The 25,896-nt window shown below is 41.7% G+C and overlaps 1 protein-coding gene across 2 annotated transcripts in view; it reads right to left on the bottom strand.

Moving 5' to 3' along the window:
- Positions 1–3,836: 3,836 nt before the first annotated feature.
- The window catches only part of zfpm2a (zinc finger protein, FOG family member 2a), an 808,884-nt gene continuing 786,824 nt past the window's right edge, over positions 3,837–25,896 (bottom strand). For both annotated transcript variants that reach the window (XM_080194830.1, XM_080194831.1), the window contains exons 6-8: positions 13,718–13,924; positions 11,852–12,070; positions 3,837–7,403 (exon numbers count right to left, since the gene is read on the bottom strand). In XM_080194830.1, coding sequence (XP_080050956.1) covers positions 4,882–7,403; positions 11,852–12,070; positions 13,718–13,924 — 2,948 coding nt within the window. In that variant the 3' untranslated portion in view covers positions 3,837–4,881. The remainder of the gene's footprint in view (positions 7,404–11,851; positions 12,071–13,717; positions 13,925–25,896) is intronic.

Genomic DNA, 25,896 nt, shown 5'->3' with positions numbered 1-25,896 from the left:
GTGGAGGATGATGTCAGCTGGGAACTCTCTGTCTGGAAGGTTGATAGAGAAAGAAATCCTTCGTGCATTTAAAAAGTACCTGGACTTGAAGTGTCATAACCTGCAGGATGATGGACCAAGATTGAAAAGTGGGATTAAGCTGGATAGCTCATTTGTTAGCTGGCAGGTACACAATGGACCAAATGCCTCTTCCTGTGCTGTTATTTTTCTATGTTATATGCTTGTTTAAATTCAAACTACTGCACCAGCTGTGACCAAAATGCTGTTTTTTTTTCCCTTTTCACTGTGGGCATATTTTTGGCCTTTTAATTTTACAAGTGAGACTCAGTCCTTAACATTTTGAGGGGGCTTACATTTTCCCTGATCTCTCATTAAGTTTGCCACCAGCCCGGAATAACAAACAGCAAATAAACCATTCTTTCTCAGCTGCTGGATTTATCCTATGCCTGTACTGGATCCTATTTGTGTTTTTGAAAAATGACAAAATGTCACAACATTTGGCCTTATTTCAAATTTTAGCTACCAGACAAGATCAGTGATAATAGTTGAACAAAGAAATAATCTAAATCTTTAAATAAGGAAAATAATAATAGCTTATAATATCTAATCTATATTTTATAATTAACTTTTATACACATTAATGTTTGCTTCTTACATTCTTCCCACTGTATCAAATACCTGGCCTAAATACTCCCTTTGAGCACTCCAGGTTGACAATCTGGTTTGAACATTCCTCATGAATTTGAATAACTGCCAGGAAAATTTAAAAGCAGCTGCCATTCATATACATGATTGAACAAATGACAGTGTGCAATATAAATTGTATGGCTTTGCTTCTCCCTCAAGCCAACAGCACAGAAACAGCTAAATGGCCGTCTTTGCAAAATGCATTGAAATAATCTGGGATATGAATGCTGAGCACATAGCTACGTTTAAATCTATGTACCCTAACAGCATTAAATGACCCCAAACCAATCTAAAACTCGCCCAAATATTTCCTTTCATCACAAATATCTTGCAATTTCCTCATGCTTCCATGTAATTATCCTGTAAATAAAATGGACAATTAAAATTGGTCAACAATAACGGAGAATGTTAGGTGAAATCTTCCTTGGAGAACAAAGGATAGTATATTCTCCTGCACGCTCTGTACTTTGACTGTACCTTTCTCTTCTTTCCAAAATCTAAGCTTAACCTACCAACTACCACTTGATTTTTTTTGTCTTCTCATCTACACTATTTAAATTCTAAGGTGTTTTGCACTATAAACCTTGGGTGTTCACCCATATTTCTCTAAAAATCTGATTTGACCAATATCTCAGTGGGATAGATCAAACACAAATATATATATGCTATATTAGGGCTTGGACGAAGTGCCATCAATCTGAAACATTAGCTAATTCTCTCTAGATTGACTGACCTATTTAGTGCTTCTAGTAATTTCTTTTACTTCACATTTCCAGCATTCATGATATTTTGCTGATATAAAATTTTTATGCTGATGTTTTCAACCTTGAGCTTTCTGGAAATCTGAAAATGCTTGCCAAGTGGAGAGGGAAGAAAGGAGTTAAACTCCTGTTGATTTCCAGGTTTATAGTGAAAAATGTAAAAGTCTGAGTTGTTAATTATAGTTTATTAGGAGTGCATTATAATAGAAAACTCAGTTTTTTAACAGATGGAAAACGAGGATAGAAAAAATAGGCAGACGACATTGGCATGCAAACTTAAAATTCAAACAAAGAAGAACTAGATCCTGACTGGATCTACAATGCAGCTAGCGAGCAGAAGTGCAAAACAGTTCATCCTTGTGTTCATAGAAATCATAGAAACCCTACAGTACAGAAAAAGGCCATTCGGCCCATTGAGTCTGCACTGACCACAATCCCACCCAAGCCCTACCCCCCATATCCATACATATGTTACCGACTAATCCTCTAACCTATGCATCTACGGTCAATTTAGCATGGCTAATCAACCTAACCTGCATATATTTGGACTATGGGAGGAAACCGGAGCACCTGGAGGAAACCCACGCAGACACAAGGAGAATGTGCAAACTCCACACAGACAGTGACCCTATTGATTCTATTTACAACAGTGTGTTGTAAATAGAGTCAAAGCCTGAATTTCCATAAAGCTGGAAGGGGTCTGTGCATTAGCCAAAATGACATTAGAGCCCCGATTCCAGAGACACACACCCAAACCCAGCACCCACTATTTACACTGGGTGAGGGGGTACAAGACTAGGTTGTACTTTGTACATATGTGGTTCAATCTGTTCTTATATTAAAGTGCAGCTGATTTTACACAGCCACAAATTTCTGAACTGGGACGTTCAAAGTTCAAACATCTAAAACTGCCAGAGTTATTTGGAGAAGTCTAGGTACCCCTTTGGAAGAGGTTGAGTACCTTTCAGGTTTGTTAAGAGTAGACTTGAATGCGAATAAAAAGTGAAAACTCAGTGGAACAGCCAAGCTGTCAAGTCATTTAGGTCCCCATGCCCTTCAAACTTCTGGGAAAAAATAGCTTGCTATGACTGCTTACAATTTCACTGTTTGTTGGCCGAAGCTTGAGGGCTATTATTATTGGATCACTGCTGCATGGCTGATTCCATGACTGACTCCAAAACCTATAATTACTGAAGTCCAGTTCATGGTTTGCTTGACAGCTCCAAATGTTTAAATGTTTGAATTTTTTTAAAATTAGATTGCTATTTTTAAACACTGAAATCTGTAACACTTAAGAGTTTATTTTATCTAATCTCACTATGGCTCCTGAGATCTTTCCATCACAAACACTGGAAGAGTTGGCAGGAAGGGTCTAAGGGTGATGGATACGGGGTTCATGGGTTGGAATGAGTTGGCACCATGTTAACAATGGAGCTGTAAAGGGCTATGAGGGAGGGGGGGAGAGCGTGGCTTTGCATAGGGCTATGGGAGTAGGCAGAGGGGCATAGATTGGTTTGGAGGGTATAAGAGGTCAGGCCAAATGCTGGGAGGAATGAGGTCATTTGAGTTGGCAAGGGGGTGAGGGTTAGAGAGTTGTTTTTTGTGTTATGGTAACAAAGCACTGATGTGGACCTTTTAATCAGCCCACATGGGCACTTGACAGCCTGTGGCTGCCTCTGTACTATTCGCAGGCATGGTGAGATACCTGGAATGAAAATTCAAAAATCCAGGACAACTTCTTAGTCAGGTTTGAAGAGTCAGGAAATTTCCCGAACTAGCACTTCTGTTTCAACTCAGTCTCCATTTGGTAAAGAGGAAAGAACATCAACTTACTTGGGAATGAATCCTACCCAACTAACTGCACTCCAGAAAATGTGTTTACTACACAAAATAAGAAATTCTGCAAGAAATAGGACTTCTGATGTGCCAAGATTTATTTAAGTAAAATTCAACTCAATATTGGGAAACCCAAAGCCATTGCCTTGGTCCCACCAGAAACTACATTCCCATGCCACCAATTCCATCCCTCTATTGTAGGTTAATTTACTAGTAATGCACTACTATTCATACATAGGGCTACAGACATGCATAGGCCTTGCATTCTAAGCCAATGAAGGTGACCTGACAAGATTCATATCTTTCATAATAGCATTGCAATATGATATACCTGACTGTGAAAGAAACTACCCAGCATATACATCACCCATACAGAGTCAAATGGAAAGTCATATGTTTTGGAACCACAATTTCCAATCTTAACCCCTGCAAATCATCTGGAAAATTTGGAGTAAAGTGCCTCCGTAAAACAATCCTGAAATGGTTACATAGTGATTAAAAATGTCGCTCCATGCACAACAATGATGCAAGCCATGTAAGGTTCTCTCGCTTTATGGAATCTTTATTCCATCCATATACATGCATAGTAACAACATTGTTGAGAAATAATTTCTATCAGAAGTAGAACAATATTTGTTTTATCACCAGTTGCAGTATTGGTACTCCATTATTCAGATTTTATTGTCCCCAAAATTATTTTTGCAACAGCAAACTGCAACTACTAATTATATTTTCAATAAAATACAGCAGGAAGGTTTCAACCACTGTTCAATACTGCTTCCAGTAATGTTGTTCATATTAAATTTTGCATTTTACAGCAAATGTTTCAAAAGTGAGACAAAAGCGTCAGCAAAGAAAAGTACAGTACAATTTACTATACAAGAAAGTTAACAACTTCAATAAAACATACATACTTCAGTTTAAGAAAATGGATAGGAACAAACTGCTACATATATATCATCTTATGCAAAGCCTACTAATTACTGTATATGCTGATATATAAGCTGCAATTTAGGACTGAAAATGTAGTAAATGTGAAATGGAATTTAGATGCCACTTTAGTTTTTAAGGCTTGTAATACCTTCTTGTGTTTGCAGTCTTAAAATGAATGCAACTTATATTCTGGCATGTACAGCAAAGTTGCAACAAATACAGGGATATTCGAATACACAAGTGCTTTACCTCACCAGTTTACCTACAAATGCTGTCTCTATGTATGTGACTCAGACCTCTCTCTACAGTGCAAACTGTAATCGTTACACGAGAATAACTATACAATAACGTTAAAAACAATTTCAGTATAAACTTTTTTAAATAAAAATTGAAATTTAACCACAGCTATGAATACTGCTTGGAAAATAAATTAATTCTGGTGAAAAATAGCACTGACATTTCACATTAATATCAAGACTTATGAACAGCATTATGAAATGACAGACTAGCCTCAAGCCATTGAACTACACAGCTATCCCTTGATTGTCCTGGTGTAACTGTCCTGATGTACCTCAAGCAGCAATTTTTTATTTTTTATTTTTTTATACAAACTGTGCATGGCTAACACTATACTACTGACAGATGCAGTGCATGACAGTAATTTTCATTTGACATGTTCTGCAGCATGTGATGAGCAGTAGAACTTCTTGTGGGTTATAAAGTTAGACAAGTTATTGAACTGAATGTCACAGAGGCGACAGTATTTCCCACTGTTTGTGGGCTGGGCAGAACCACCAATGTTTTTTGGTGTGTGGACTAATTGCTCTTCTAATGAAGCTTTAGCTGTGGGGGAGGCATTTTCATTCACAGGGACGGGATTCTCAGATGCCCATGGGGGAGATTCCTGGCCATCTGCTTGTTGGAAATTCTGGGATAAACTATCTTGATGTGGGTTGCCTGAAAAAGGCCTGTCTTCCTGTTTTATTCCTCCATTAACTGCTATCATGCCCCTGCTCTTTGGTATTGCTGGAACAGGTTCCTTCTTCTGAGGAGAACATCCATTAGATACAGGCTGGTCTCTAGGAGGATCAATCCTATCACGTGTGGCTTGCACCAGTTCGTCTATCTCACTGCGTATGAAAACAGCTCCTGAGATATAGTCAGTGGGCTTAATTCCATAATATGGAGATAACTGCTCAGTCCCTGTCATTTTTTTTATTGCTCCAGGATAAAGGCAATTTGGATAGAGCAAATTCTTGTTTTCTTCCTTAGCAGAAATTATCTGAGCTGCCTCATTGAAAGCTTTCAGCCCGTGGAGGGTTGCTAACTGTGGGGGAAATATATTTCCATTTGGGGAGATGTGCTTTGAATTTTCATTTTTCTCACATTTGATTATATTTCTTTCATTGCTGCCTGCAGGGCTGATTGCTTCACTTTTCACTAAAACACCTTCTCTTTGCTGCTCCTGAAATTTTGTTTGTTCGAAATGGCCTATTTCACCACGTTGGACACTCATTCCTGGGCAAAAATTTTGCTTATGGGCAAGGTAACTTTCTACTTTGTTAAAACTAATCTTGCAGACTGTACATTCATGGTAGTCCAAAAGTCTTTTAGGAGAACAGGCTGCTTTCTCAGTTTGAGGTGAACACTTTTTGCTTAGATCCATAGGAAGATCCAGCTCCATAGTGGCAACTACAGGCAGTGCTGTACTGCACTTGACAGAAGTAATGTTTCTAGTCCCAGGGACCGAGGGCTCCATTTGCTTTCCAAGAAACATATCACATCTCTGGTGGGAGGTTTCACCTGTATTCTCCAGTGATTCTTGAGAAGATGTTCCAGGACTACCCATGGACGACACACTAAGGAAAGCTTGATGGACCATCTGTGATCTCTGTTCCTGTTCTGGGAGTGATATCTCATACATCTTCCGTCGCTTCCGACTACGTATGGTTCTTTGCATTGCTGGTACCTTATTTGCTGCCATACGTTTCATTGGTGGATCATGGCGTGATGCGCAGTAGTACTGTTTGTGTACAGCATATGTTTCATGCCTACTAAAAGTTATATTGCATGCTTCACATGTTGTTTTATTCGGATCATTAGCAATATCCATCATGGGAGCGCTGGGACTCTTTACATCCTTGGACTTTCCATTGAGTTGTTCATCATTGCTGCTGGTAGTGGATTCTTTCTTCAGCTGCACTGAACTATCCTTGTCTGGACTTTTTCCATTAGAGCCTGCTGCATCTAGGACTACAGAGGAGTTGATGCTGGTTGACTGGAGAAGTGGATTTTCTGGATCAGGTAGATGACAAAGGGCACTGTGAATGTTAATGGGGCTGTGCCCACTGCTGGGACTCACTGTTTCTGGCACCTTCTCACTAGTATTGGCGAAGTCTGGTGACTTAGCCACATGCTGCCATCGGGTGCTGCAGTAATGCTTCTTGTGAACCAAGTAATTATCCAGATTGTTAAATGTGATATTGCATTCAAAGCAAATAGCTCCTTTTGGTACAAGTGGACTATAAATGACAGGTGGATAGTTGTTTCCGCCCTGTCTTAACCTGCGATGTACCAGTTCAGACATTTTAGCTAAGATTTCTGAAGCTTGAGGAACCATGGAAATATCCTGCGAGAGAGTAAACTGAGAAAGAAAGGGACCCATTGGGACATTGGATCCTATACTAGTTTGAATTGGAGAAGAAGCAAGCCGTGGGCTGGATGGCTCTGATTTGATTCTGGTGTATGGAAAGCTCTGCCTGTTTCCTGCAGGTTGTGTTTCATTTTTCAGATTTGTTGCACCCAACTGTACATTTTTCTCCACCTTTTCACTCTCAGTGTCAGAGCACACTTCCTTATTCTGGCTGACTCCTGGACATGGTGGGACTTCCTGTCTGCTTGCTGTATCTGCTGCTGTCGATTGAAAAACATCCTCGTTGTCAAGTGGTGCGTGTTCATTTTCGCTTTCCCTTCGCAGCCTCCTGCCCTGACTGTGATGGAGCTCCTGGTGTTGCAGCAGCTTCCTATGGTTCTGGAAACCAAAGTGGCAGTGACTGCATTTGAAGGCAGCTGGTGTGAGGTGAGTGAGTACATGGTGTTGGAAGCTCAGCACATTGTCTGCTATGTACTCACAGATGGTACACTTCAGGCTGGCACCAGCAGAAAGGGACTCTTCAACTTTCAAACCTGTTCAGAAAGAAAATATTTTCACTATTGCAGTTCCATTACAAACTGAAAGTAGATTTTGCAATGGGAAGTTAATCAAGTAATACATCTGCCATTTAGTTTTGTGCATACTTAGTAAGTTTGTCATTAACCACCTTGAATTTGGCAATTTTTGAACAAAATGCAATATTAATAACACATGGTATTTAACAAACAAAAAGCTAACTAGAATTCAGTATTTTAATGTACTTCTGTTTTTTTACAAAAATGCGAACAGGGAAGATTTTGATAAACTTAGAATTGCAAAAGTAGAAGAATAGAGATTCAAAGAATTCAGAAATGATGATCAACAATTGTGATGGATAAATGGTTGTCTCATTAGGATGATAAAGAACAAAGAACAACCCAGCACGGGAAACAGGCCCTTCGGCCCAACGAGCCCGCGCCACCATCTTAACAAAGCATATTTCTCTGCCTGCTCTTTTCATGCAGACATTAACTTTCCTAAAATAAATGAGTTAATGCCTACATTAAAACAGCAGACAATGCAAAGTCATATAAAGTCAAGCATTCTTTAGTCAGTCATTTCTAGATTATTGTACTCATTTGATAATATTTTAAGACATTTTAGCCATGTCTAATCGAAGGGAAACCACTAATAATGCAAGATATCAGACTGTCTCTTTTTAATGCAAAGGACATATAAAACATAGTGTTTATAAATGAAATGCAAGATGGGTAGCCATTTTACACCTTTGAGCAGTGTGTAGGGACTTCATCTCATAATTTATTTGTTTATTACAATACAAATTAAGAAATGATCCAAGAAGTAATATTTCTTGCATACAGCATGCTTTGTGTGGTAAACACAAAAGTCTGGTGCATCTGTACACTTGGGCAGAAATCTTGTTGAAAGATAGAAAGATTTACAGCACAGAAGGAGTCCATTCAGTCCACTGTATGTGTGCCAAAGGAGTTACTCGGCCTAATCCCATCTTTCAGTTTTTGGTGTATAGCCTGCGGGTCACAACAGTTTAATTGCAAATCCAGCTCTATTTAACTGTGATGAAGGGTTTACCGAACCATCCTTTAATCTTTTATTACATTCACCAAATGAAATTGTGCCATGATCAAATCAAATGTGGTAAATGTTGTATTAAATAAAACAGGAGGCACTGAAACTGTTGAAAAGTTGTAATGCAATCGTAAGATTCCCTTTGACCATTACTTCTATGAATTCTAACTTTGTCAGACCTCTGATTGTGTAATTGCCTTACAGCTAAATCCAATAAATTATCAACTACAATTAAACTATATTTGTAAATATACGTTTATAAAACAGGGAGGGAGAAAAACAGCACCAAATATTTTAAGAGAAGGCATTTAATGGTGGTTATTTAGAAGTAAATATAGGGTTTGCTTTCCCATTGTGTGGGCAAATACTTGGAAGTCATGGACTTGTGCACATGCAATTTTCCAGCATGTATGTTACCTGCTGGGAGTGTCCAATTGGATAATTTAGCGTAGTCATCTACTTTAAATAATGAAATAGAGGTCCAACATTCAAAGGGTTAAAGGCGTATTAAAATAAATTCCCGTTTTGAATATAGACAATAACAGATGCTATCTTTGTGGTATTAATTTTTATTCAATACAAGTCTTTCACTAAACACACCATTTTTCAAATAGAAAAGCTGACAACAAAACACATTTAAATGTTTCAGTACAACATAGGAAAGAAAGTACTTTGTTTCACTAACATGGAATAGAGTTTATCTTTCCCCATTGTGTTTTTTTAATTAATCTACACACACAAAAATATAATTTTATTTATTTCATTTGAAGATAATATAAAGAAAATAATTAATCAGCCATCAAAGTAAGCTACATCAGTGGATCTAGAAAATGGTAACTTTCTCTCAACTTTTCTCTATGTTTTTGGTGCTCTGAATGGTGGTTCACCTGAAGTTGAGAACCCAGCACTGATGGGACTGAAGGAATGATTGATGTCCCACCAGAATATGATGCAACATGCTCCCAAATTTACTTGTGCATACTTTTGAACCATGCAATATCACCTTGTCAATGGTCTGCAGCTGAGTTTATATTAATTTATGTAAATCAATGTTATGCATGTGACAGGACAAAGGAATAATGTGGAGATCACAATATTAATTTTAAGTCTTCCCACCTGATGGATACTGGGAACTGATTTCATAGGGGTTGCGGGATCGCCACCTCCTGATGTTGAAGTTGGGGTTGAGCATGCCTCCGTTTGGCCAACTTCTCCCACGGCCAGTTAATGGCTGTTGAGCTGAAAATTGGATTGAGGTTGGCAGCTTGCCCCCAGTGGGGGAGAAAGTCTTTCCTCCAAGATCTGCTAGCCAATCAAATGGCTGACAGATCTCTGGTGCCAGCAGCGCCGCTGGGAGTGGTAGTCACAGCTGGGGTTTGCAGCTGATTGAAGGTGTATTAAGGTAAGTCTGGGGTCTTGCCAGAGCCAGGCTAGCATCCTACTGCATGCAGGGAAGCACGTGTGAGAGACTACTAGTAGTGGGGAGTTTTATTGGACGTGGCAGAGGGAATGCCTTCGGAAGCACAGGGGTTCAATAAAGGTGGCATCAAATCCCACCCCTCCATCCCCACCCCCTACTCACCCCAATCACTCACTCCCCCTTGTCCAACCACCAGTTCAGCCAGAGAGAGCTGCCAGACTGGACCAACAGTGCCAGCCTCCCAGCCAGAGATAAAATTCCAGCCCCAAATTACAAATGGAAAGGGTACCCACTCAAAGCTAGCAGGATTATCTTTAAATATGCAGATCAGGTTCCAATTACTCCATAATATTTAACCTTAAACCTGGATCATGGGAGCCGTGGTTGTTTCCTTGTCAGACAAATTGGCTCGAACAGCAGCTAATAAAAACAGCGGAGGCTGCCAAAAGTGAGTTTTATTTTTCAAAGTTCCTTGTGAGCTAGGAGAAGCAAGAGCGCATCCTGAACTTCACAAACAAATATCTGGGCCTCTCTTGTCCCAGATTTCTCTTAACCTCCCCTGACTAGGATTTCATCCTGGATCTTTCACAGAAAGCAAACATACCTGGGTCTGATTTAACACCTCGGTGGCTATTTCATCTCAACCTTGCGGTCATTTTGGTTGAAAAGTCAGCACGTGGCATGATAATTAGGCTGAAAGGTTTAAAATCACTAAGCCTGCCTGTTGCCACTCCCACACGGCACATCAGTCATGTTTGTAAGTTAAAATTGAGCCCTATGTGTCTGCAAACACTAGAAAGGCATCCATGGCTTACAGTAGTCCAATTATTATAGCTACAATATAACAATGACACTTACATTCTGTTGTATTTACTGTGCCATTTTAGGTGGGTATGAAATTATCATTACTATAGGTATGTATTTATCGAATACTATATAGAAACCCAAACCAATTTAAACAGCTGACATTTAAAATATGTACAAATTCCAAGTATCCTAAGAAAAAAAATAGAAAATGTTGGAAATACACAACTTGATTGGCATTTAGTGCTTGAAAAATGGGTAAACATTTCAGCTAATGAACCAAATCTCTAAGGCATCACCAGATAGGAGTAATATGCCTATTCTGCAACACACTATGAAATGATTCAGGTAGGTTGTGTACAATTGCAATCATCTCAGTGAATTTGCATTGGAAATGGTAGAAAGTATATTTGATAAAAACATATTTTTGGGGTTTTTTTGGAAGGTGGGGCTAACATTCCCTCCACTTGCTGTTTTCCTCCCTACCCTTTTTCCCCTGGTCTCCAAGACAGCATATTTTAAAACTAACCATTGGTAAATCAGCCAGGAACATCGTCAGACTGACTCTTCCATTAATTTTCCTCACTCTTTGTGAATTGGCATTTGGTTTTCCCCTGTTAAATATGCAAATCAGCATGTGGGGCAAATGCCAGGGCCATCCTCCTTTGCCGTGGCATCCTGAATTACTACATATATTTAATTGGCTTATTATTATTGATAGTTTTCCAATATTAGCATTGTACCATCTACAGTGCCAATTAAGAAACGCTGTTCCTTTAATTTTTTTTTACCATGAATGAACAGCTTAACTGGGCAAATAATGTTGGCTTCAGAATGTACTTTCATTGAGGTAGGTTGCTATTAATTTAAGTCAACTTATCTAACACATGCACATGTACTAATACTCTGATAAGGCTTCAATAGGGATACTGCAACTTCCACATTTAGCATAAAGCTGCATTTTTAGTTGTGTTTTGTAATGGCTGGTTTGAGATATAGTGCTATTCAAATCATTTACTATCGTTGAGTACTGTGATTACACTGTAACAGGCTAGAAACATCATCCTAAATTATCCCTTCAGTCCAGCCAATGTAACTTTCTAAACTGCATTTTGCAGCTATCAGTGAATTGACAATACGAAATTCAAATTATCCCATGGTGACTCTTACCACTGTGTGAATTCATGTGAATTTCAAGAGCCCTGGCATTGGGGAAGCTCTTGCTGCATTGTGGGTAAGGGCATGGTTGCTGAAGAGGACCAGCCTCTTTCTCCTCTGATAGTGAGGATGCCTCCCTTTGTCTCCCACTGCAGTAGTACATGAGGTGAGCCTGCAGGTTGCGTTCACTGCGGTACCAAATCCCACATGACTTGCATGGAAAGATATCCTCTGCAACAAAAGAACAGATGCATATTATAGCATAATATCAGACAGTTTTAATTCATCAAATGATTTTGAAGCTATGTTTTTTGTCTTCCTCAAGATTGTAAAACAATCCTCAGCAATTTATTAACCAATTTACTAATTTGTCAAAATTGACCAATAATGCAAAGTCCATAATACTATGTTTCTTGTAAACAAAGATATGATGAATTCTGGTTACATTACAATTATTTGCTGAAAAGTATAAAATGAATAAAACCTTTGTTCTGTCTTAATTCTACCAAAGTGTTGTTAAATTGTTAACTATCTAACTTTTTACTTTGGCAAGATAGTCTCTGCCAAAACAAAACATAAAATGCTGGTCAGGCAGCATCCATGGAGGAAACAGAGAAATAAATGTCATAGATGTTTGAAGCACAGACCATTTGTTTTGACAGAGGGTCCACTTCAAAACTTTGTCCCCTCCAAAGATGCTGACTGATCAGTCTGTAGTTTCTGTTCACCTCTCAGATTTTCAGCATCTGCAGTTTTTGCTTTCCACCTCTGTGAAATTGTTCAAAGAAATCCTTCATAACAAAAGACATGGTGAAAAAAATTTAACGTCAACAAGGGCATAGAAGGAGCAGCAGTGGATCACCGGCCTGCTATACATCGCCTATGCCACTTTCCATTGATTTTAAAAAGAAAGAAGATCAGACTGGGTATATAACAGGTGGTCCATTCACTCCTACTTTATTCCTTACCAAAGTTGAAAGTTTTCCTCAAGGTCTCATCTGCGATTGCAAGAACATCTACTAATAGAATAATTAAAATCCATGACACAAAAGTAATGGTCAACTTCCTTTTCTGAACCTGCTTTTTACTTTTCATCACATGAAATATTGTATTTTTTCATTTGTATAAAATGAGATGGTGTAAATTGCATCCAAAAGCATCAATGAGTTTACATGATAATATCATGAAGAAAATAACATCCTTCTACTTTACTCTTTTCCCTCAAAGAATACAAGGTTTGTCAAGATGAGAGTGTTCTTTTCATAGGAACTGCACAGGTTTCGGACATCATATAAGACAAACATGTACATTTATCAAATGCAAAGTACAAAGGAACATGATTCATGAGATAAATGATAAATATCACAAAATGTGCTTGTTGCAGTGCAAGGGAACAGATGATATACAAGATGATATATCAGTGATTTGTATAGAATCTGGGTTTAGGCCAATCAACCAGCATTAATGTTCCTCATGTTGTTTTATTAAAGCCAACTGGGCTGAAGTTTCTCAGCTATTCTGCCAAAAAGCATAGTGTTATATCTTAAAGCAATAGTCACAGCACTTGTTTGGCTAACTATATAGCATTCATATTAATTGGTTTGGTTCTGGATGAGAATAAGTATTTTAACAAGAAATAATACTATTGGGTGAAAATCCCCCTTTCTGTAAAAATTGGTAAAACTGCAGGAAATGAAGTCCCATTTTATAATCACACCAACATTTTCATTTCATTTTCAACATAAGGTGCTTCTTGTTCCATACTAGATCTTTAAAAGGTAGATTAAAATTAATTTCTGTCTTGTTACACAAGCACAATTATTTTACTTTATAAACAAAAGTCAGATTCATGACAAAGTGCATAAATTTTAAACTTACTGTTTACAATTGCTGTAGGTAAAATGGATGCCATAGCTGCTTGTTGAGGGAGCAGCTGTATTGTGTCCAGGAGGCGTGCTGGATACATGCCCTCTGTGATGGCCATTTGGCTGACAGCTTGCAGCCTTGAGTCAAATTCCACAGCAAATGCAACCAGTTCCTCACCTTCCGATAGCATTTTAGTCATTGTGCACCAAAGCTGACCACCTAAAGAAAAACAAAAGAAAATTAGTTTTGTTGATTAATTGCAAACCATGGATCTTTATTTGTAAGATCCTTTAAGGTTTTGATATGGTTGTTCCTATTTTATCTAATGTCGTAAAGCTAAGTTAATCATTCTTTCTGTTCCAAGAGTTGATCCAGCTATGTTCAGTCTTGTTTTCATTTGTATTGGTTCTGAGTCAGATTCAGGCAGTAATATCTCATTATCATCCACGAATAGGATTGTGTCATGTACACAAAATGGAAGAGATGCTCCATTATAATTGTGATCCTGGCCAGAACGGGTCTGTTCTGATGAGACTGGCCAGTACAACCAGTTGGTGGCACAACACTTGGAGTTGTGTCAGTTTTGCCCTGTGTGAGCATGTTCACCTCTGAGCCAGAAGGTTGTCAGTTTAAGCCTGACTATAGACTTCAGCATGTAATCTCGGTTGCCACTCTAGTGCAGTACTAAGGAAATGTTGAAGTGCTGGGTTAGGATGAGACATTAAAGCAAACTAGCCTTTTCAGTGCATGTAGAAGCTTTCATGATACCTTTCCAAAAAGACAGGAAATTCCCCCATGTTCTTGCCAATATTCATCTCTCAGCTAACAACCCCAATTATCAATGTCATTTATGGAACTTTGTGTGGCAGGCGTTGGTTACTGTCTCAACAAGCAAGACAACAGTGACCGCACTTAAAATATAATTGGTTGACTGTGAAACATTTTGGGTTACCCTGAGGATGTGAATGCACCATGTAAATGCAAGTTCTTTTTCTATTCACCCCATTGGCAATTAATCAATTCTCCCCATCTGTGATTTTGACAGTTTTCTGGCTTTGTTCTAGTGAATATAACCCACTGATGCAGGTCAGATGAAAAAAAGACAGATTGCTGCTAGGGCAATCATTTTAAAAAATGACAATCTCTGGAGTAAAGGCTAGAACACAACTGGTCTCAACTGAATTCTGAACAATTATATTGCAATCAACACATTGGGAGAAAAGGTTATTTTTGACAGAAGTAATATTCTCAATTATATTAAAATTTTCACCTCTAAACTGGAAATTAAACAAACAGACTTCATGTTGTATGTGTGAATAGTTTAACATTGGAATAGAAAAGCTAGATTGAAAATGTGACATGGTAAAACTACATAAATTCTGCACTACAATTGCGTAGCAACTAAAAACAATTTGAAACTTGCTGAACTTATTTCATGGAGAATCATACAGTCAGTGGGAAGTAGACACCTTTATTCTAGTCAGTCATTTTTGGATTGAAATAAAGTCTCTTTTTTATGACATTAAATTCAAAAACTTCCCTGATCACAGATTCTTAAACATACTGTGCCTGGCATACATGAATGATGGTTCAATGAGTTCAAACCAAATTTTTATACTTATAGTGAGAGTTTGACATATTCCTTTTCCCACTGATTTTTACCCATTTTATGTTCACGCATATTCTAACGAGATTCTAATGAGGATATTTGAGCACAACTCCATATTGACAGAATGCGACTTGATGGGCATTTTATACTACCACTTTGCGCTTAGGAAGAAAATTCTGGTCCCTGGATCCGAAGTATAGCTCAATCCCCTCATCTCTTTATCGAGGATTTAGTATTACCCAGAGCAATTTGATTCCCTCTTCATCAATACTAAGTGGCATGGTTTTGATTAGCCAGCTTATTCTATCAGAATGCAGTGTTCACACTTTATTTTCTGCAAGCAGTATTTTAATTAAGATACTCCCTTGCAAACGTGGTGAACAACGGTATTGGAATTGGATTCAGTGATAGCATTCAAAAGGGAAATGGATATGTAATTTTAAAAAAATGAAAAGCTATGGGGAAAAACAAAGGAATTTTAACTAATTGCATACAATTTTTAAGAGCTTGTTCTGCGCTAATTTTGTATTCTGAATTTTCATCTTAGATAAGAGATTTAAGGGTTTGGAAATACACTGACTGAAGCACAGGTAGCCTGGAGGATGAGTTCATTGAGTATATTCGGGACAAGCTTTTACAGCAGTATGTTCTAGAAACAGAGAGCTAGATATTCTAGACCTGGTAATTTACAATGAAACAGGACTAATTAACCATCTTATAGTAAAGGAGCCTTTAGGTAGTAGTGATCGTAACAAGTTGATTGGGGTAACTGGTGAATATGGTTTGTTTAGACTTTTAGAAGGCATTCTATAAGATCTTACGTAACAGATTACTATGCAAAGTGAAAGAGCATGGGATTGCAGATAATGTCTTGAGATGAATAGAAAGTTGGTTAGCAGACAGCGAGAAGTTGGAATAAATGGAGGTTTTTCTGATTGCTAGGCAGTGACTAGTGGGGTACTTCAGGGATCTGTGCCAGGGCCCCAAGTGTTCACAACATAAATTAATGATTTGGATGAGGGAATTCAATGTTTTATCTCCAAATTTGCAGATGATACAAAGTTGGGTGGGAGGGTGGACTGTGAGGAGAATGCAGAAATGCTCCAGTTGGATAGGCAGGGTGAATGGACATAAGTATGGCAGGTAAGCTATAGATAAATGTGAGATTATTCACTTTGGTAGCAAAAATAGGAAGGCAAACTATTATTTGAATGGTGTAAATTGAGAGAGGTGGATATTCAGCAAGTACCTGGAGGGGACTTGGGCTGGGGGTGGGGAGGGGTTAACATTGGGGCTGTCCCTAGGATGGGGATCTTGTTGCTGGACTTCTCCTTCCTGCCCTAGGAAACTAAGAAATCACTCTTAAATTGATGATTTCAGGCAACTTTCTGGTTAAAACCTTTATTACTCTCTGTGTTCTGTAGAAACCTTTGAAATGACTGGTTCCTTTAAAATCCATGCCCCCAAACATCTGAAATCATTCAAATCACAATAGCATGCATTCTTCAGTGGAGATTGCCCTTGTTTGAGTCCAGAAGCCACAAGTGTTACCAGACATCTCTGAAATGCTTTGATTGATTAGAGTTGTCAGTTTCACTAGGCAGATCTTCGTGCTTTCTCTCATAAGCCCCAGGTGCTCTGAAATATTTTTTGAAGCACTCTGATTGACAGGAGTTTGAATTTGACTAGGGGGAAATCCTCCTTTCCATCTTGCTGTTGTTCTAAGCCATAGAAGAAGCTGGCACAACTCAAATATTATCTTCCAAGTAGTCCTCAATGAGGCCATTTGGCAGTCACCATTTATTTCTCTGGATAGATGTTATGACCATACCAGGTGGTCAGGTATAAGGCTGGACAGCGCCTTGGCTCTACCCCTGATAATGACATCCTGGCAGTGACATTCAGGTAGAGACCAAAGCTATACACAATAAACCAAATATGGGCTGCAATTCTGCCAAAGAAATTGAAATGCTGCTGCCAATGATAAGAATGATACATTTCCTACTGGTATTGGCAATGCTAACCAGCTGAAATTCAACCACTCTTTGGTTGCAAAAAAATCATCAACATGAGACATGCCAGCAAGATCTTAGAGGGGAAGGGTGGGGGTAGAGTTAAGGGGATGGGGTTTGAAGGAGGAAGGACCTTTGCTTCCTCCCTATTGGACTATCACTCTTTTCGGGGGGAGTGATGTCTCTGATTGGCATTATCTGGGGTTAGGTCTCTCGCTGGGGGCTGGAGGGTGGTTGTCAGGTCACCCTCATGTCTGCTTGGTGTGGGGTGGTGTCCCAATCATTTAGTGGCGGTGGTGGAGCAGGGGTTGGAGGTTGGAGGTGAAGAGTTGGGACCTGCAGGGAGTTGCAATGTCCATGAGTAGGGGCAGAGGTGAGAGGGCTTGATACTCTACTCTGAGATTGGGGCACCCTTTAAAAGGACACATGAAGCTCGGCTTGCCAGCATGTTTCTCATTGGGAACTTTTCAGCAACCAAAGAGTGGTTGACTCCCACCTGGTTAGTGTTGTCTTCCAGCTAGTGGCAGCACTTGGGTTTTTTGGGAGAGAATTGTGGCCCATATCTGGAGTATTGTGTATAGTTGTGGCCCCTTACTCTAACCTAAGAAATTATATAAATGCATTACAATCAGTTCAGAGGAGGTACATTTGACTCATTGAGTCCTTACAGTGCAGAAAGCAGTAATATGGCCCAAGTCTGCACTGACAATAATCCCACCCGCACCCTATTTCATAACCCTAGGTATCTGCCCTGCTAATCTCCCTGACACTAAGGGGCAATTTAGCATGGCCAATCAATCAACCCGCAAATCTTTGGAGTCTGTGAGCAATCTGGAGCACCCAGAGGAAGCCAACGCATTCCTGGGATGAAGGACTATCTCATGAGGAACAATTGGGCAGGTTGTGCCAGCATCCAATGAAGTTCAGAAGAATGAGAGATGATCTTATTGAAATATATAAAATCCTGAGGGGACTTGACAAGGTGGGTACATCTCCTTATGGAAGAGACTAGAACTAGGGGGACACAGTTTAAAAATCAGGAGTCTCCCAGTTTAGACAGAGATGTGGAGAAATGTTTTCTCCCAAAAGCTCATTAACCTGTGAATTCTCTTATTCAGGGAACAATAGATATTTTTGAATATTTTTAAGGCTGAGTTAGATGGATTCTTGATTGGCATTAGAACATAAGAACTAGCAGCAGGGGTAGGCTATCTGGCCCCTCGAGTCTGCTCCGCCATTCAATTAGATCATGGCTGACTCAGTTCCACTTACCTGCCCATTCACATTCAACAGTTTCACTGGGCAGGAAGTTCAAAAGAGTCACAACCCTTTGTATGAAGAAGTTCCTCCTCAACTCAGTCCTAAATCTGCTCCCTTTTTTTTGAGGCCAAGTCCCCTAGTTCCAGTTTCACCTCCCAGTGGAAACAACTTCCCTGCTTCTATTTTATCTATTCCCTTCATAATCTTATATGTTTCTATAAGATCTCCCCTCATTCTTCTGAATTCCAATGAGTATAGCCCCAGTTTACTCAGTCTCTCCTCATAAGCCAACCCTCTCAACTCCGGAATCGACCTAGTGTCTCTCCATTGCGCCCTCTTCAGTGCCAGTATGTCCTTTCCCAAGTAAGGAGACTAAAACTATACACAGTACTCTAAGTATGGCCTCACCAGCACGTAGAAATCATAGAAGTCATAGAAACATAGATACCCTACAGTACAGAAAGATCCATTCGGCCCATCGAGTCTACACCAACCACAATCCCATCCAGGCCCTACCCCCATATCCGTACACATTTTACCCACTAATCCCTCTAACCTATGCATCTATGGTCAATTTAGTACGGCCAATCAAACTAACCTGCACCTCTCTGGGCTGTGGGAGGAAACCGGAGCACCCAGAGGAAACCCATGCAGACATGAGGAGAATGTGCAAACTCCACACAGACACTGACCCAAGCTGGGAATTGAACCTAGGTCCCTGGAGCTGTGAAGCAGCAGTGCCGCCCCCTAATATACCGCCACCTTATACAGTTACAACATAACCTCACTGTTTTTAAACTCCATCCCTCCAGCAATGAAGGACAAAATTCCATTTGCCTTCTTAATGACTTGCTGCACCTGCAAACCAGCTTTTTTGTGATTCACGCACAAGGACACCTAGGTCCCTCTGCACAGCAATATACTGCAATTTTTTACCATTTGAATAATGTCCTGTTATTCCTACCAAAATGGATGACCTCACACTTACGAACATTGCACTCCATCTGCCAGACCCTTGCCCACTCACTTGGACTATTAAAGGAGTCAAAGGTTATCAGGATTGGCATGAAAATAAAGTTGAAGCTACAAATAAATCAGCCATGAGCATATCAAAGGTAGAGTAGGCTTGAGGGGTGAAATGGCCTACCCCTAATTCATATAAGTAAAGTTTATTTATTAGTCGCAAAACAGTGCAATGAAATTACTGTGAAAATCCCCTAGTCGCCATATTCCAACGCCTATTCGGCTACACTGAAGGAGAATTTAGCATGGTCAATTCACCTAACCTGCACATCTTTGGATTGTGGGAGGAAATCGGAGCATCCGGAAGAAACCCACGCAGACACAGGGAGAATGTGCAAAATCCACACAGTGACCCAAGCCAGGTGCTGTGAGGCAGCAGTGCTAACCACCGTGCCACTTTTTACATGTTATATCTAACTATTGGATGTTTTCTTGACCACTAGCTCTGTTGCCAAAGAACGCACAGCTCTAGGGACTGCTGATCCAACCTGTCTCTGCACTCTCTCTGAAGTGGCTGCAGAATCTCATTTGAACATGCAGCAAGCATGTCACAGCACAAAGTGTTGCAACTGTGCACAGCAGCCCAGCTAAGGCCCTAGTCAGCCCTCAACATTCCTAACTCTTCAGCCTCAACAGAGGGGGCCAACCACTGAATACTCACCTGGCTATCAGTAAGTGCAGGTTGCTGGAGGAGCTCCAGCTCAAGGTGGATGAGCTGGCCTCTGAGCTACAGACACTGAGGCTCATCAGGGGGAGAGAGGGTGCCCCTAGACTGGCTAAATCTAAGGGTCAGGGACAAAAGGGGGCTGCTGGGAGGAGGAGGAAGGGGGGTGAGGAGCGGAGGCCTCAGCCTCTTAATCTGCATAACAGGTTTGAGGTTCTTGCTTCCAGTCTGGAAGAGGACGAGGCAGGTGAGGTTGGTGAGCAAACTGCACACGGTACAGTGATGCAGCAGGACATAGGCAAAGAGAAGGGGAAAAGGAACATAGTAGTGATTGGAGATAGTGGGGTGAAGAGTATTGACACTGTCCTTTGTCACAATGACAAAGTGCACAGAAGGGTGTGTTGTCTGCCTGGTGCTCGGGTACAGGATGTCGCAGCTGGGCTGCAGAGGAACCTGGAGTGGGAGGGTGAGAACCCGGTCGTTGTAGTACATGTGGGTGCCGGCGACGTAGGCAAAGTGCGGACTGAGGATCTGGGGAGGGAGTATGAGAAGCTGGGAATGGAATTAAAAAGTAGAACCGACAAGGTGGTCGTCTCTGGGCTACTGCCTGAACTGAGTGCAGACGGGCGTAGGGTTGACAGGATAAAGGAAGTGAATGGGTGGCTCAGGGATTGGTGTGGGAGGATTGGGTTCGAATTTATGGGGCATTGGCACCAGTATTGGGGTAGGTGGGACTTGTTCGGGCGGGATGGGGTTGGTCTGAATCGTGCTGGGACCAGAGTGTTGGCGAATCGAGTAAAGAGGACTGTAGACAGGGCTTTAAACTAATTAGGGGGGGGGAGGGTGCGAGGGTAGGTGACGCTACGAGGTCTAAAGTTAAGGATAGGGTACAGGTAAGGGAAGAGGCCGAGGATGTCCCAATTGGTGGCGTTACGGCAAATAGGGTCCAGGTGAAGGCTGGGATGAAAGCGCTTTATCTGAATGCATGAAGCATTCGGAATAAAGTGGATGAGCTGGTGGCGCAGATCGACACAAATGGATACGATCTGGTGGCCATTACAGAGACGTGGCTGCAAGGTGACAGGGACTGGGAGATGAATGTACAGGGCTATCAAGTGTTTAGGAAGGATAGGCAGGAGGAAAGAGGGGGTGGCGTAGCTCTGCTGATTAAGGATAGTATCAAGGTGGTAGCAAGGGATGATATCGGAGCCAAAGAGCAGAACGTGGAATCGTTGTGGGTGGAGATTAGGAACAGCAAAGGGAGGAAGACGCTGGTGGGTGTCGTCTATAGGCCCCCGAATAATGATCTGGAGGTGGGGCGGGCTGTTAACACGCAAATAAGTGCGGCATACAGGAATGGGACGGCAGTAGTTATGGGAGATTTCAATCTGCATATTGATTGGTCGACCCATGTTGGACGAGGTGGGCTTGAGGAGGAGTTCTTGGAATGCTGCCGGGATAATTTCCTTGAACAGTGTGTGTTGGAGCCGACGAGGGAGCGAGCTATCTTGGATCTGGTGCTATGTAATGAGGCGGGTAGAATTAGGGACCTTGCGGTGAAGGATCCTCTTGGAGAGAGTGATCATTGTATGGTGGAGTTTCTGGTGCAGATGGAGGAGGAGAAAGTGGGTTCCCGGACACGCGTTCTTTGTTTGAATAGAGGGGAGTATGGTAGGATGAGAGAAGAATTGGCAAATGTGGACTGGGGGAGTACGTTGGAAGGTAGGTCTGCTGAGGAGCAGTGGAGGATCTTTAAGGAGATCTTTCTTGGTGCTCAGCAGAAATTTATTCCGATGGTTAAAAAGGACAGTAGGAAGAGAGGTAATAAGCCGTGGATAACGAAGGAGGTGAAGGAAAGTGTTAAATTAAAAGCGGAGGAATTTAGAGTAGCTAAGAGCAGTGGGCGAGAAGAGGATTGGGAAAGGTTTAAATGTCAACAAAGATTGACAAAGAAGGTGATAAAGGAGGGTAGGAGAAGCTATGAGGCTGGGCTAGCACTTAATATAAAAAAGGATAGCAAGAGTTTTTATAAATATATAAAAAGGAAGAGGCTGGCTAGGGTGAACGTTGGTCCTTTAGAGGATGAGAAAGGGGAGCTAGTGGTAGGGGATGGGGATATGGCTAAGGTATTGAATAACTTTTTTGTTTCTGTCTTCACGGAGGAGGACGTGAATAATTTGCCGGGTGTTAGAGATGGAAAGGTGGTAGGAATGGAGGGTCTTAATGACATTACTGTTACTAGAGAGGTGGTGCTCGACAGACTGGAGGGGCTGATTGTGGACAAGTCCCCAGGACCGGATGGAATGCATCCGAGGGTTCTGAAAGAAATGGCGGAGGTTATAGTGGATGCCTTGGTGGTTATTTTCCAGACGTCGCTGGATTCCGGGGAAGTGCCGGAAGATTGGAAAACGGCTAATGTTACGCCGTTGTTTAAGAAGGGTGCCAGGCAAAAGGCGGGGAATTATAGGCCGGTTAGTTTAACGTCTGTGGTAGGTAAAATGTTAGAATCCGTCATTAAGGAGGAAATTGCGAGGCATCTTGAAGGGAATTGCTTGATAGGGCGGACGCAACACGGTTTCATTAAACGGAAGTCGTGTCTGACAAATTTACTGGAGTTCTATGAGGATGTGTCTAGGGCAGTGGATAGAGGAGAGCCGGTGGATGTGGTCTTTCTGGATTTTCAGAAGGCGTTTGACAAGGTACCTCACAAGAGGTTATTGCAGAAGGTCAGGGGACATGGAGTTGGGGGTAGGGTGTTAGCGTGGATAGAGGATTGGTTGTCAAATAGGAGGCAGAGAGTGGGGGTCAATGGGTGCTATTCGGATTGGCGGTTGGTGACTAGTGGGGTGCCCCAGGGGTCGGTGCTGGGGCCTCAGCTATTTACCATTTATATAGATGATCTGGAGGAGGGAACCGAGTGCAGGGTGTCGAAATTTGCTGATGACACCAAGATTGGGGGAAAGGCAAATTGTGCAGAGGGTGTGGAGAGTCTGCAGAAGGATCTAGATAGGCTGGGCGAATGGGCCAGGAAATGGCAAATGGAATTTAATGTTGGCAAGTGTGAGGTGGTCCACTTTGGTAGGAAGAATGGTAGGAAGGACTATTACTTACGTGGCGAAAAACTGCAGCAGGCGACGGTGCAGAGGGACCTCGGGGTCCTTGTGCATGAGTCGCAAAAACCCAGCTTGCAGGTGCAGCAGGTGGTCAGGAAGGCGAATGGGATGCTGGCCTTCATAGCGAGGGGGATTGAATATAAAAGTAGGGAGGTCTTGCTGCAGCTGTATAGGGCATTGGTGAGGCCGCAGCTGGAGTACTGTGTGCAGTTTTGGGCGCCGCACCTGCGCAAGGATATTTTGGCCCTGGAGGGAGTGCAGAGGAGGTTTACTAGGCTGATACCGGAGTTGAGGGGATTGAGCTATGAGGAGAGGCTGAATAAACTAGGCTTGTACTCGTTAGAGTTTAGAAGAATGAGGGGAGATCTCATTGAGACGTATAAGATGATGAATGGGATGGATAGGATAGAGGTGGAGAGACTCTTCCCGCTCAAAAAAGACAGTAGGACTAGGGGGCACAGCCTCAAGATAAAGGGGAGGCGGTTTAGAACGGAGTTGAGGAGGAACTTCTTCACTCAAAGGGTGGTGAATCTCTGGAATTCTCTGCCCGTTGAAGTGGTGGAGGCTGCCTCGCTAAATATTTTTAAGAAGCGGGTTGATGGGTTCTTGATAAGAGAGGGGATTAAGGGTTATGGGGAGAGGGCGGGAAAGTGGAACTGAGCCACGACAGATCAGCCATGATCTTATTGAATGGCGGGGCAGGCTCGAAGGGCTAGATGGCCTACTCCTGCTCCTATTTCTTATGTTCTTATGTTCTATTCTTAGCCTCATTTCACTCTTAGGCATGTGTGCTCAAATAGGAGCTCTGTCCTTGAGAACATTGCTGCACTGTATCAATGCATGCCATGCCTACATTCGTACAGCTGCAGTGAGGTCACCATGCCTAAATCAGTGAATTCTTCAGTGGTACTTTGGTCACAAATGACCAGCACCTCTCTATCTTGTAAGGATGCCTAGCTAAAGATGCAGTAGGCACATGGAAGACACACATACTGACTCACTACTTCAATGTCAGAATGTTGCAGCAATCAAAAGCCAAGAGAGCTGTGACTTAGATGAGGCCAAATGCTCCTGACCGCTGAAGTGTTTGCCAACAGGAAGGGAACAGCCTTGCCTGGTGATTGTCGAGTGGTGTTCATTCGTCATCCATTGTCGTAGCATCTGCATGGTCTCCCCATTGTACCATGCTTCGGAACATCCTTTCCTGCAGTGTATTAGGTAGACAATGTTGGTCAAGTTGCAAGAGTATGTGCTGTGTACCTGGTGGATGGTGTTCTCATGTGAGATGATGGCATCCATGCCGATGATCCAGCATGTCTTGCAGAGGTTGCTGTGGCAGGGTTGTGTGGTGTTGTGGTCACTGTTCTCTTGAAGGCTGGGTATTCGCTGTGGACAATGGTCTGTTTTAGGTTGTGCGGTTGTTTGAAGGCAAAAAGTGGGGATGTGGAGATGGCCCTGGCGAGATGTTTGTCTTCGTCAATGACATGTTGAAGACTCCGTAGAAGATGTCGTAGCTTCTCTGCTTCGGAGAAGTACTGGACGACGAAAGGTACTCTGTCCACTGTGTCCCGTGTTTGTCTTCTGAGGGGGTCGATGTGGTTTTTCGCTGTGGCACGTCAGAAATGTTGATTGATGAGTCGTGCACCATTCCTATTCTTATGAGGGCATCTTTCAGTGTCTGGAGGTGTCTTGTTGCGATCTCCCTCATCTGAGCAGATCCTGTGTATACGGAGGGCTTGTCCATAGGGGATGGCTTCTTTAACATGTTTAGGGTGGAAGCTGGAGAAGTGGAGCATCATGAGGTTATCTGTGGGCTTGTGGAGCAGTGAGATGCTGAGGGGACCGTCCTTGATGGAGACACGTGTGTCCAAGAATGCAACTGATTCCGGGGAACAGTCCATGGTGGGATGGAACTTGTTGACATCGTCATATTGTTGTTTCAGTGATTGTTCACCATGAGTCCAAAGGAAGAAAATGTCATCGATGTATCCAGTGTATAGCATCGGTTGAAGGTCCTGTGCGGTGAAGAAGTCTTGTTTGAGCCTGTGCACAATCCATTCTTAACACTTTGCACAGTAAAGTATGCCAAGTATGAATCAGTACACAGGGTTGGCACACATGTTAGGATTTTATGTGTGTAGAATCCGGAATCAGAAGTCAACTGAAATGTTCCTTCAGAGGAGAAGGTGGCTGATTGTGGGGTGAATTGTCTTTACAGAGTGAGACTTCCATGATGGGAGAAGGCACTAACAGTTGGTCTGAAAAGCACAAGTTCAAGGTTCCACCAGTTGATAAGGTTTGATGAAGGCCAGCATTCTTTCTGCTGTCACTTGTTTGATGGTAGACAGGACAGGCTGTGGTGTGGAATTCCATTCATGTTGAAGGTCAAACAGAAAATGCCAGAGTTCAGTTCCACCAGACATGATGACAATGCAGCTTGGAAGGTCATGTGACATACCTCCCACCACCATTCCTCAATGAGGATAAAGCAGGTATACTCCCCTGGTTGG

Source organism: Carcharhinus amblyrhynchos, chromosome 8, assembly GCF_965287045.1.
Source record: "Carcharhinus amblyrhynchos chromosome 8, sCarAmb.v2.hapA, whole genome shotgun sequence".
In the NCBI taxonomy this organism is placed as follows: domain Eukaryota; kingdom Metazoa; phylum Chordata; class Chondrichthyes; order Carcharhiniformes; family Carcharhinidae; genus Carcharhinus; species Carcharhinus amblyrhynchos.
This window is presented reverse-complemented; position numbering and strand designations above follow the sequence as displayed.